General features: G+C 37.0%; 1 protein-coding gene across 1 annotated transcript in view; it reads right to left on the bottom strand.

Annotated features, from left to right (window-relative positions):
* LOC127567693 (receptor-type tyrosine-protein phosphatase F-like) overlaps positions 1 to 12,698 on the bottom strand; it is a 335,950-nt gene that overhangs the window by 49,090 nt on the left and 274,162 nt on the right. Inside the window, exon 23 of the mRNA XM_052010633.1 lies at positions 1,079 to 1,202. Within this exon, the coding sequence (XP_051866593.1) occupies positions 1,079 to 1,202 (124 nt within the window). The remainder of the gene's footprint in view (positions 1 to 1,078; positions 1,203 to 12,698) is intronic.

Genomic DNA, 12,698 nt, shown 5'->3' with positions numbered 1-12,698 from the left:
TCACACATAATTGATATGAAGGCGTACTTTTGTAAATTAATTAAAAGCTATTACACTTTTATGATCATTTACTATTATGTTTTGCACTATTGTTTTTTAGTGTAGAATCACAGCAAACTGCAGTTGGACCATGTTACATAACTGCTTCACTCATCAAAAAAGACAAAATCACAAGATCTGAACTCGAGCCACTGTTCATCTAGATCAGATGTGGGAACAGTTATTTTATCTTGAAACTTTAATATTTGGCGATTTTTGCGAGAGGTTCTGGCTGGATTTGAATCTCAATCAGATGATAAAATGTGGCACAGAACTAGAGCAAAGTTTATATTGTGGTTGTATTTGAACTACCTACCCCACTCCTCCCTCCTTCCGTCTTTCCTCCCTCCACCTCTGAAACCTCTTTCCCCCCACAATTCTCCATGGTCCTAAACAATATAGATTTAAGCAGGTTGGAGTTACTAACTGCTGAAGTATCAGCAATGTACAATACTTGGTGCAATAGTAAAACTATCTGTTACTCAATTGTCCTGGAATCCTGATGGCTTGGAACGTGGCTCACTGGGTACTGATTCCCATGTTCCCTTTAAAACACCGGGGCCCTGGTTCCTGAACTACAATGAACACACCAGGCCCCAGTTTCTGCACTCTCTTTATACTCACCAGGGCTCTGGTTCCTATGCCTTTTTTTAAGCTCATTTCCCGTGTTCTCTTTAAACTTACTGTGTTTGCTGGAAAATTTATCAGACTACTGTGTAACACCTAACAAAAAAGTGAATTAAAAGTGTGTTGAAGTATTAATTAGAATGACATCCATTCGTCTGGAAGTCTATCAATCTGGCATCACCAATGTCCCGAGATTAGCAGTTTTACTGTACTTATTATTTGCATAAACTTTAATTTTGGTGCCAATTGTATAATAAAGTGCATTAAAAATAACATCCATGTTCTTATTAATATTACTGCGGATTATCCATCTACAGAATCAATACCATCGACATAAACTGTTCAAATACATTATTGCAATCAGATTCCACTGAGTAGTCACAACAATTTAATGATCAGCAGGTATACTTGCCATCAACAGAGGTGAGGATAACTCTTGAATGGTCATAGGCAATAACGTTAGCATAGCGATTTTTCGGTTTATTTACTTCCATGTTGGAATTCTCCCATGTGAACTGCTGACCAGGATCAATTGACTAAAACAGAATAAAGAGGAAGATGACTATTAAAGAAAATGTTACAAGAGAATAACTGAATATAAGACAATATTTCTAAAGAATTTAGATGGTAGAAAACTGTAAAATTGAATTAAAAATGTATGGAGCCTCATGCCAAATTACCCATGAGCTATTCTCCTTCTGTCTTTGCAACATAACCCTTTTCAAACGTGCATCCAATTAAAATTGACTTTTCAAATGTGAATACTACAATAGACAACAAATCTAAAACTGTTAAACTGTGGTTCCAATATCCTTAAAACAAATTCAACAGGGTAAAAATCCTTTTGGCCATGAAATTGTGCATTGAGGTTTTGCTCTATAAGGGATTTATGCCAAATTCAAATTAGTCACAGCAAGCAATATTTTAATGCTTATGACACGATGCTCAAACTCTGTGCCTACAGTCAAGACTTGCACCTTTTGCTCTACAATTTTGTGGCAATGATATTGATTGTGCATTGTACATAGACTGACATCAGTCAACGGTGCTCAGAGGCCTCCATTCATAAATGCTTTCTGTGCACAGAATACTGTGATGCATTTTCCCGAAGTGCAAGTTGTACAAAGATGAAGTACAGCAAATGGTTTTCAGATGAAATTCCATTACAAAGTAGAAAAAAATTGTTGCACTGTGCAATAGAATTTCTGGCCCAATATGTTTACTTAATTTACAGTATAAAGACCAGATAAGATTAACTGTATGTAACTACAGAATCACTTTGTCCTAGAAAAATAACTAGTTTATTTTTTATTTAAAATTTGTGCATGAAAAACAATCACTTCCTTTTGAGCTGAAATTTCTCTATAATTCCCAAATCATAAAAGAAACAGCAACTACTTCATTTATTTTGTTATGAAATACATTTCCAGGTTCTGGAATAGCTATCTGTTGTACCCGCTCTAATAAGAATACTTGGTTAAACCTGCTTCTGCTACCTCTTTATTTTTTAAGCATTAAGTTAACAACTATCTGAAGAGACTTGGGCTTCTCAAAAATTCCAACCCTTGACCCGTGAATAAGAAAGCTTTTCAAATCAGCAGTTAACTCTCTTGCTGAGTTGACTTTGTGATATGAGTGGTCAACATTACTTAGTAAATGTCTGAAACTGCAGAGCAGCATGGAAACTGGAGTTGACTGAACACTTCTTGCCTCCCTAATTATATGGCTGTTGTGGGAAAGCTTTAACAAAAGAATACATAGTGGAAGAGGAAATATTATAGTGAAACATATGAGATAGCAACATATGATGAGTTATTCATTAGCCCAGGAGGGCTTGATAATGGTAACAAGTGTTCAATGGGCAAATATGTTAATGGAATGCAACCATTTATCATCCAAGTGCAAAGGAGAAGAAACAACGATAAGATTCATTACAAAGATATCAACATGTTTCATCTATTTCTGTTACATGCTTCATTTGTGGGTATATTCAAGGCTTAACCTATCATGATCCATTAGTTTTGTATCTTTGAAGTTTCCTTGGAATTTAGTATGATTTGCTTTTGAGAATGATAATGATGCTGGATCAACAGCATGCCAAAATGACTAGCAGAAGCGGCTTCAAAAACCTGGCGCAGCCCCAGAAAACCTCTAAGCCAGGCTTTAAAATGAAGAAAGGTAAATACTTATGCCAAAACCTTTTGGAGGACAACTGCAGATCTTAATTTAAACTGCTTCAAGTCATTTTTATTTCATGAGAAATACACCTAAAACCTAGCAAAATGCAATTTATGTGTTCAACAGGAAAACAATCTAGAAGTTACTGAAGACATACCAAGCAGATGTACATGTAACTCCTCATAAATGAGGTGCATATCAAAAGCATCATAATCAGACCTTCCCTTTTACAAAAGCTTACTGACATACACAGTATTTACAGCATTTTAACCTTTCAGTTTAGACTTTCTGCATTTGTATATTTCCTTCTATTTCATTTGACTACTCTTATGAATGCAGTGGGGCTTTCTTCATGATAACTTCACAGGCACAAAGGAACCTTAAGCACAAGCAAACTGAACACAGTTATGTTACACATCATAACTGAGTAATTCAGTTCATACAAACTATCAATGTCCATGACAGTGGTAATACAATCCTAAATATGTAATTATTTTGTTATTTATATTTCAGTTTATTGATTATATTAATTCCTCATTATTCATGAGGGATGAGGTACAGATTTCCTATAGATAACAAAAACATGCACATAATACTAGCAATGACACTAAAGCTGCAATGACACACAACAGTCTTTCCCCCTATTGATGCGACTTCCATGTAAGTTTCAGCTTATAAGTGTCAGGTTGACAAAACAAACTGAAACATACAAGCACTCTGAACCCTGGCTTTGGAATGCATTCTTGACTCTTGGTGTTCCTGATCCAGGCTCTGGCCACACATGGACTACTAATATTTCACTACTTGCTACCAACAAGACACCAGATGCAATCCATCTCATGGTAAACAGGATTCACTGTACACCACAAGAGAGGGCTCTGGAGGAACATGCTTTATTTACCAACATTTCCAGTAAAATATGGCTGACTCTAGAGTATGCAGATCTGCAAAAAGTAAGTGCACTAGTGAACACTGTCTATTTGATACTTATTTGCCCATCCCCATGCATGAACTTTCTCCATTTGATCAACTGAGATCAACTAGCCAACTGAGATTCAAACCGTATATTGGTAAATAGATTAAATCATAAATGGATAAATTAACAAACATTATCCTCTACAAAGAAGCTACAAACATCACCCTTTATAAAGTACCTACAAAGTATCTACAAAGTATTCACATTTACTAAATTAACTTCAATATGAATGCACCTAACATAATGGTCCTGAATCTTTATCTGATATGGGTGTTCCCTGCTTACTATTTCAATTCTCAATTGACTTGGTTATCACACAGGTACCTTCCAAAATGCTACAAATTGGAACCATGCAAAACTGGGACGAAGAAGGATTAAGTGTGCATCATAAACTCAATTATTGTCATCGATCAATAATTTGTACAAATAAAACCCACAAGATGCTAATACTTGAAAGTAAATGGCTTGGACTTTCATTGGACACCCATCACAGATACAGATGTCTCTATGCTGCTCGATATTAAAACAAACACAATATTTTCAGTAAAGTGAACTGCTCTTATTTGTTGAGAGGCAGTGAAGGAAAGGAGTTGGAAAGGAAGCAAGAAATTAAATAATAAGAGATATGAAAAATGATTAATTTTTTTAAATAACCTGAACTGTGCTTGTGCTTCCCACAAGAACTGCAAGAAAATTGATTTGCTCAGTGACTCAGGGTTCATTACTCAGTAACTGGTCACCTTCAAGCACTGGCACGAACCAGGGACCTTTCTCTACCCTATTCTTTGTTTAGTGTGCAAATGTAGGAGAATTCTAAAGGAGAAAACCAAAATAATGAGATGGGAAGAAATATTCTATCCATCTCCATTCATTTTATGTCTCTTAGTTTCTCTACGGCAGGAGAAGAGAACTGATGATGTTCTCCCTCTTGCTATAAGAGTCTCCATTTGGAGCATGTTAATGAAAGGTACAATGCAATCAACTACCATACACAAGTGAAAGCAGTAATAAACAGATGGAAGCACTCATTTTATCAGAGCCATTTAATTTCCATGCTGAATTAATACTGGTTTACAAAATTGTTCCTGTGTACAGCTTTAAACCCTACACTAAACATATTATTCAGGTGTATTGATTATGAAAGGAAGAGCATGTATAAAGTGACAATTCTCTGATCAACTAGAAATAATAGTTGTGTTACACAGCAATGTAGGAAATAGGAGGAGTAGGCCATTCAGCCACTGCGTCTGCTCTCTGGCTTAGTCTGGCTAGTGCATCTTTTATTACAGCGTCATCTTTAGATGTAAATATATATGGTCAAAAATGAGTAAAGTTGCTGCTTGAACCTCCTTTGAGGTGGTGATCTCAGTTTGTCAAATTAATGTACATTGCCATGAGATTCTAATCTCAAAAGGTCTCTTATATCTTCAGATAAAAACACATCCTTCATTTTTGTGTAGGAATGTTTGTAAGATTTTGAGCCACGAAGTCTGAAAAAGAAAAAAAATTAATCTGGTAATGAATTTACTACCCTATCAAAAGAAAATTATGATTGGAATTTTGTTTTTAAAGGTTTCTATAATGTATTTAAATTAAATTGAATTTAAAATCTCTCTGAAAGAAAATGGCTTAACACACCATCTAGAACAAAAGTGAGTAAGTGCAGACAAACTAAGTCCAAAGTAAAATCTAAGTAAAGTTAGTAACACAATTACAGAAAATAATTTCTGAAGAAAATTGTGGTATATACCTTTTTTCTCTCAAAATGTCAAACTACCTTCAAACATTGGAGAAGAGTTTTCAGTTAAAAGATTCAGAAACAGCCATGTTTAAGATTAGGTAAGTCCAGACTTGCGCAAAACATTTTGTGATTAAAGGGCATGAAGAGAAATTTCATTTTCACTGGAATCTAACTGTTTCTTCAGAGAACACAATAAAAACTTCATTTTAATGTTATCTTTAATACTTAAAAACACTAATATTAAAAATTACATTCCTTAACACAAATGCAAATTATTGCAGATAGTGGAAATTTGAAATAAAAATGGAAAATATTGGAAACAGCCAGGCTAGGCAGCATGTTAATAAAAGCTTGATGCCTGATTCACTCATAATAAACTAACTCAGATTTACACTCTGCAAGTGTTTCTGATGAAAAGAATGCTCTTGTAAACTACAGCTTGTATCCAGTGCATTACATAAGTGGCTGTTGTGAGATTATTTTGTTTAGTGTCCAAATATATTTGCTTTTGTTAGTCCAAAGATATTTGCTTTGTTGTTGAATACCTGATACTGCTTTGAATCCAATAGGTAGACTGTCACATTCTTATACAGCTGACCCTGTGTTACGAGTGGGTTGTGTTCCTAGAAAATGGGCCTTATTTCAGTTGTCCGTAATGCGAAACCGCATTATCTGCACACTGCGAGTTGAAAAAAATTAATTTTATGTTGACTTATTTTTTCCCCCCACATAACTTCTGTGACAGTGAATTTTATTCCATGTCTCAAATTTCTGGGTAGTGATTTGTGAATTCTGCAAGGGTGAATTTCATAACTGAACGGCCATAAAGCGGGTGACACCTGTAATTATATTCTGTTGTATCATATCGTGCTGATAGTTCACGTTTGTCTTATCTAGTTGGACCAATATCATTGTAGTGCCAGTGCCAAATGAAAATATTTTCATACAACTCAGCACGTCAGGAGAGTTTAATATTCATTTAATGGCAACATCAAGATGAACAAATACATTGTGATCCTCGTAAAGCTTAGCTGATGTTATGGTACAATCAGACTCCAGGCATATAGGAGCACAATTAATCAAGGACACTGGTGGATTTGAAAACTGAAAAGTTAGTAATAACTCTTCTGATCTAGCAATACAATGTGAAAAAAATCAGTTGGATGAGAATAGGATCTGTCTATTACAAAGCAAAAACCAATGATTATGTACCTTCTGTTCCACAGCTCTTGATCTCCCAATTATCCTTCTCTTGTGTTAGTTTTGGTTCTTTTGCCAATCACCTTCATTCTATGTTCCCTAGTTCTTGCCCTCTATGCCAACAGGAACAGTTCTATCCATCCACTGCCTGAACCCTTCATAGTTTCAAATACTGATGTCGGGTCCCTTTGCAACTTCCTTTATTCCAAAGAGAGCAACCTCAATATCTCTGGTCTATCCATGTAACTGAAGACGTCCACATCACTGGAATAACTTTATTAAACCTCTTCTGCAGTCTCCTTAAAGCCTTCAAACTTTTCTAAAGTATGGTGGCAAAAACTAGACACAGTGATCCAGATTTCCTTGTTCTTGTACCCGTTGCCTCTATTTACAAAGCTCAGGATCCTGTCTGCTTTTTAACAACTTTCTCAACCTAACTTGCCAATTTCATTGAACTAGGTATATATAGCACCACATTTCCCACTTCTTATACTCCTTTTAAAATTGTGCCCTCCAGTTTATTTTGGCTCTTTGCAGTTGTCACGAACCAGCAACAAAAGAAACACACTGAGCATGATTCAGTGTTTAAAAACTATTTTATTAATCACTACTTATGATAATACGTAAAATAAAAGTAAAACTGTTAGTATGTTAGAATTCAAAAATGTTAAACCTTGAACGTTAACCCCAAAACTAAACTCTTCGTGTGTGTGTGTGTGTGTGACAAAGTCCCAAACTCCAAGTTCCGGAATGGTTCTTAAAGTTCAGTTCCGCAAGCCATAAGGTGAAACATGAGCAAGGGCTTCTTCAACAACCACCGTTGTCTGAAGATAAGACGTAGACGTAGAGAAACATAGAGAGAGTAAATACGAAATCCAAATGTTCCACGATGGAACCCAAACGACACTCCAGTGTTTACTCGGTAGTGACTTCCTCACCCCGAAAAGCATCCGAATCGTGGTCGTCCACACAAATACCTGTTTCCTTCTACAGGTCAGCAACAAAGTGAACTCCACCGGATTACTTCCAACTTCCATACATGGATTTCAGTGGCAGACACAGTTATTGTTTCTCATCCATCGATAGAGAAAACTAGCAGGCTGGTGTCTCTCTCCCTTCTCTCTCTCTCTCCTTCTTCTTCTGACTTCTTCAACAACGTCATTACGTCCTTTATCTTCTATTGACGTAAGCACGCCCCACACACACATACATACACACTCTATCTTAAAGGGACATTCATTGAGTCCGTAACACCTCCCACCTAAAAAAAAATTTTTCCCAAGAAAAATTTAACCGCGTATACAGTTAGTAATGTTAATAATTATCATGCTACACAACTACAGACTATCAGATTAGTACAGATACATGTTTCCCATTTAACATCAGGAAAGACAATCAGCAATCACATTATCTTTGCCTTTAATGTGAGTTATCATGAGATCCAGTTTAACAGCCTTCTGTTCTTGTTTTTGACTTGGCTCAGAAACACCGATGGGTTATGATCTGTATATACAGTCAATGGTTTCTGAGCGGTGCAAACATATACACTGAAATGTTGCAAGGCTAAAACAAGCGACAGTAATTCTTTCTCTATGGTGGAATAATTCTTTTGATGCTCATTAAAATTTCTTTGAAAAGTAAGCTACAGGATGGTCAATATCATCAAGGTCACCCTTCTGCAACAACACAGCTCCTGCAGCTTCATCACTGGCATCTACTGCTAATGAAAATGGCTTTTCAAAGTCAGGTGTTTTGAGCACAGGATGGTAGCATAAAATGGCTTTCAGCTTCTCAAATGCTTTTTGACAAGAATCTGTCCAAACAAACTTTACTCCCTTCTTCAGAAAATTAGTTAGGGGAAGAGCAATATCAGCAAAATTTTTACAAAATTTTCGGTAATATCCAACCATTCCCAAAAATCTTCTAACAGTCCTCGTACCTGTGGGAATAGGGAACTCAGATATTGCTTGAACTTTTGCCTGAACAGGAGCTTGCTGCCTTGACCTACAACATAACCAAGATACGTCACAGTGGCATGGCCAAATTCACTTTTAGCCAAGGTTAACTGTAAGTTAGCCTTGGAAAGTCTTTCAAACAACCTTTCTAACGCAGAGATGTGATCTTCCCAAGTATCATTCCCAGTCACTACGTCGTTAATGTAGGCATCTGTATGTTTTAACCCATGAATCACTGAATTAATCATTCTTTGAAGGTTGCCGGAGCATTTTTTCATTCCAAATGGCAAAACATTGTATTCATACAATCCAGAAGGGGTTACAAAGGCTGAAATCTCCCTTCCTCTATCTGTTAATGGAACACACCAGTACCCTTTTAATAGGTCAATCTTTGTAAGAAATTTTGCCTTTCCCACTCTATCTATGCAATCATCCACCCTAGGAATAGGGTAAGCATCTGACTTTGTTACAGCATTCACTTTCCTGTAATCTGTGCAAAATCTAACAGTTCCATCAGGTTTAGGTACAATAACACAGGGCGAACTCCAATTTGAAGTAGAACGTCTAATAATATCATTTTCCAACATGTACTTTAGTTTCTGATCAACAAGTTTACTTTTTTCCACATTCATTCGATATGGGTGTTGTTTGATTGGTTTTGCATCCCCAACATCAACATCATGGGTAATTATCGATGTTCTGTTTGGAACATCTGGGAACAGATTTTTAAATTTTAAAATTAATTCTCTCATCTGTTATTTTTGTGAAACTTGTAAATGGTCCAACTTCGTTTCAAGGTTCTCCAGGATATTTTGGCTTTTTAGTTTCGATGGAACAATATTTGGTCTAAATTGGCCTTCCTCAACATCAACATCAAGCATTCTAGAAACAACCTTTACATCATCCACCAAGGCCACAACTGAATCCCTCTCATAATAAGGTTTTAGCATATTTACATGACAGAGTTGTGTTTTCTTGCGTCTATCTGGTGTTTTGATTATATATGTTAAATCAGTCACTCGAGATTCAATAACATAGGGTCCAGAAAAACGTGATTGCAATGGATTATTTTGGCTAGGGAAAAATACCAACACCTTTTGCCCCACTGCGAATGTCCTAGGCCGAGCACGTCTATCAAAATATGTCTTCATTCTTATCTGGCTGGTTTTCAAATTCTCTCTCGCTAGCTGGCAGACTCTTTCCAACCGAGTTTTAAATTTTTGGACATGGGGAGGTCTCCATTTCCTCCTTAACACTCCATTTTTGACATAATATCCAATTGGCACTTTTTCAATCTCCTCACATGAGAGTGCTTTTTCTTTCAATTCTATCAACTCAGGGTCCTTTGTCTGTTCCACCATAAAATCCTTCCTCGACAAAGACAAATCTTTAAATTCAGGCTCACTATAAGGATGTTGATCCTCCAGTAAAGACAGAAAAGTCTCAGATAAGGCATCATAATTTTCTTCCTGTTTAGGACTGTCAAAAGGAACCACATCAAACTGCACAGGACTGTCTGTTTTGGCTAATTCTTTAGCTCTAACTCGAGTCACCGCACATGATGGGTAAACATCTGGATCATTCTCAGACTCATCAATCCTTGGTTTGGTCGTTAACCATACCACAGGAACAATTTCTCCATCTGCAAGGTCATTTCCCAATAACAAAGAAACTCCTTCCACTGGCAACCTAGGTCTTATCCCTACCTCGACTGGTCCTTCTACGAACTTTGACTTTAAAATCACCCTGTGTAAAGGGACAGATATGGTGTCATCTGTAACGCCTCACACTAGATTTACCTCACCAGTGTCACTTTCTTCACCAAAATTTAAAACACTGTCCAGCAAGAGAGATTGACAAGCCCCAGTATCTCTAAGAATTTTCACTGGCACCTGGGGTGACTCATCATTCAGTGAAACAAAACCCTCTGATACATAAGAACGGAATTCCTTTCTCACCTCCTCCAACTTTTCCGCTTTTATCTCTTGCAAGGACTGATCTTTAACAGCATCTCCTAAACCTTTTTGATTTATAATTGCCTGAAAGCAAGCACTGGGCACAACTTCCTTCCTTTTCTTCAAAAGGGCACAATTAGATATCACATGGCCAGGTTTCTTACAGTAATAACAAGTACGCTCAACAGGTTTCTCCAGCACTGGCTTCTTTTCATCCTTTCCTTTTTGATTACCTCCCAATTTAATCTCCGGTTTACCTGGATTGATCTTGTAACTCTTTTGAAAGGTTTTAGGTTGTCCCCATTTGGATTTATGGGTTAAAGCATAATCATCTGCCAACCTAGCAGTTTCTTGTAAAGTTTCCACTCCCTTTTCATTTAAATATGTTGTTAATTCAGCTGGGACACATCTTTTAAAGTCTTCCACTAGTATCAATTCTTTCAATTTATCAAAATCCCCATCTACATTTCTAGCCATGTACCATCGTTCAAAACATATTCTCTTTCCATTGGCAAATTCCATATAAGTCTGATCTGCAGATTTCCTCAAGTCTCTGAATTTTTGTCTATAAGCTTCAGGTACCAATTCATAGGCCTTCAATATAGCTTGTTTTACCTTGGTATAATCAACTGCATCCTCAGCAGACAAAGCAGAATAAGCTTTTTGAGCTTTACCTTTAATCACACTCTGTACCATAACAGCCCATCCTTTCTTTGGCCAGTTTGAACTCACAGCAACCTTTTCACAATGTTGGAAATACTGATCAACCTGATCTTCCTCAAAAGGAGGGACTAATTGAACCTCCCTGCTGGCTGAAAAACCATCATCAGAATCAGATTCCAAACTCTTTCGCTTCATTTGTAAATCATGCTGCCTCTGTTTCTCCTTCTTCTCACTATCCAGCTCCATCCTCTTCAATTCCATCTGCTTCATTGCTAGATCAGCCTCTGTCTTCATCTGAGTTATCTTTTGTTCGGCCTCTAATTTCTTTTGTTCGGCCTCTAATTTCTTTTGTTCGGCCTCTAATTTCTTTTGTTCGGCCTCTAATTTCTTTTGTTCGGCCTCTAATTTCTTTTGTTCGGCCTCTATCTTTAACTGGGTTTGCTCTCGTTCAGCCTCTATCTTTAACTGGGTCTGTTCTCGTTCAGCCTCTAATCTCTTTTGCTCTCGTTCAGCTTCTAATTTATTTTGCTCTCGTTCAGCCTCTATCTTTGCCAGCTGCACCTGTGCCTCAGAAATTGCTATTTCACTGCCAGGAAACTGTTTTAACACTTCCTTCTCAAACACCTTCCTTTCCACATAATGGCCAGCTATCAGTCTCTGAATATCTGCCTTTCTCATAGACTGCTTTACTTCTGCAAGGTTTAGCCTTGTAGCAATCTTTATCAGATCATCCTTTTTCGCCACCTCCAATCCCTTTTGGGTTGGTGACTCCAAAAATGCCTTAATATCCATTGCTGCTGGTTTCCACACACACAAGCCAATTAAAAAGAATTTATCAGACCTCCCTCAAAAATCTTTGGATTGAATCCCGAACAAATCTCGTCAATCTGGTGAACGATCCCAGACGACACTCGTTAATCTTTGGATTGGATCCCGGACGAGCCCCCAATTTTGTCACGAACCAGCAACAAAAGAAACACACTGAGCATGATTCAGTGTTAAAAACTATTTTATTAATCACTACTTATGATAATATGTAAAATAAAAGTAAAAATGTTAGGATGTTAGAATTCAAAAATGTTAAACCTTGAACGTTAACCCCAAAACTAAACTCTTTGTGTGTGTGTGTGTGTGTGTGTGACAAAGTCCCAAACTCCAAGTTCCGGAATGGTTCTTAAAGTTCAGTTCCGCAAGCCATAAGGTGAAACATGAGCAAGGGCTTCTTCAACAACCACCGTTGTCTGAAGATAAGACGTAGACGTAGAGAAACATAGAGAGAGTACATACGAAATCCAAATGTTCCACGATGGAACCCAAACGACACTCCAGTGTTTACTCGGTAGTGACTTCCTCACCCCGAAAAG

Source organism: Pristis pectinata, chromosome 3 (assembly GCF_009764475.1).
Source record: "Pristis pectinata isolate sPriPec2 chromosome 3, sPriPec2.1.pri, whole genome shotgun sequence".
Taxonomy (NCBI): Eukaryota; Metazoa; Chordata; class Chondrichthyes; order Rhinopristiformes; family Pristidae; genus Pristis; species Pristis pectinata.
The sequence above is the reverse complement of the archived record's forward strand: the minus strand, read 5'-3'. Positions and strand labels throughout refer to the sequence as shown.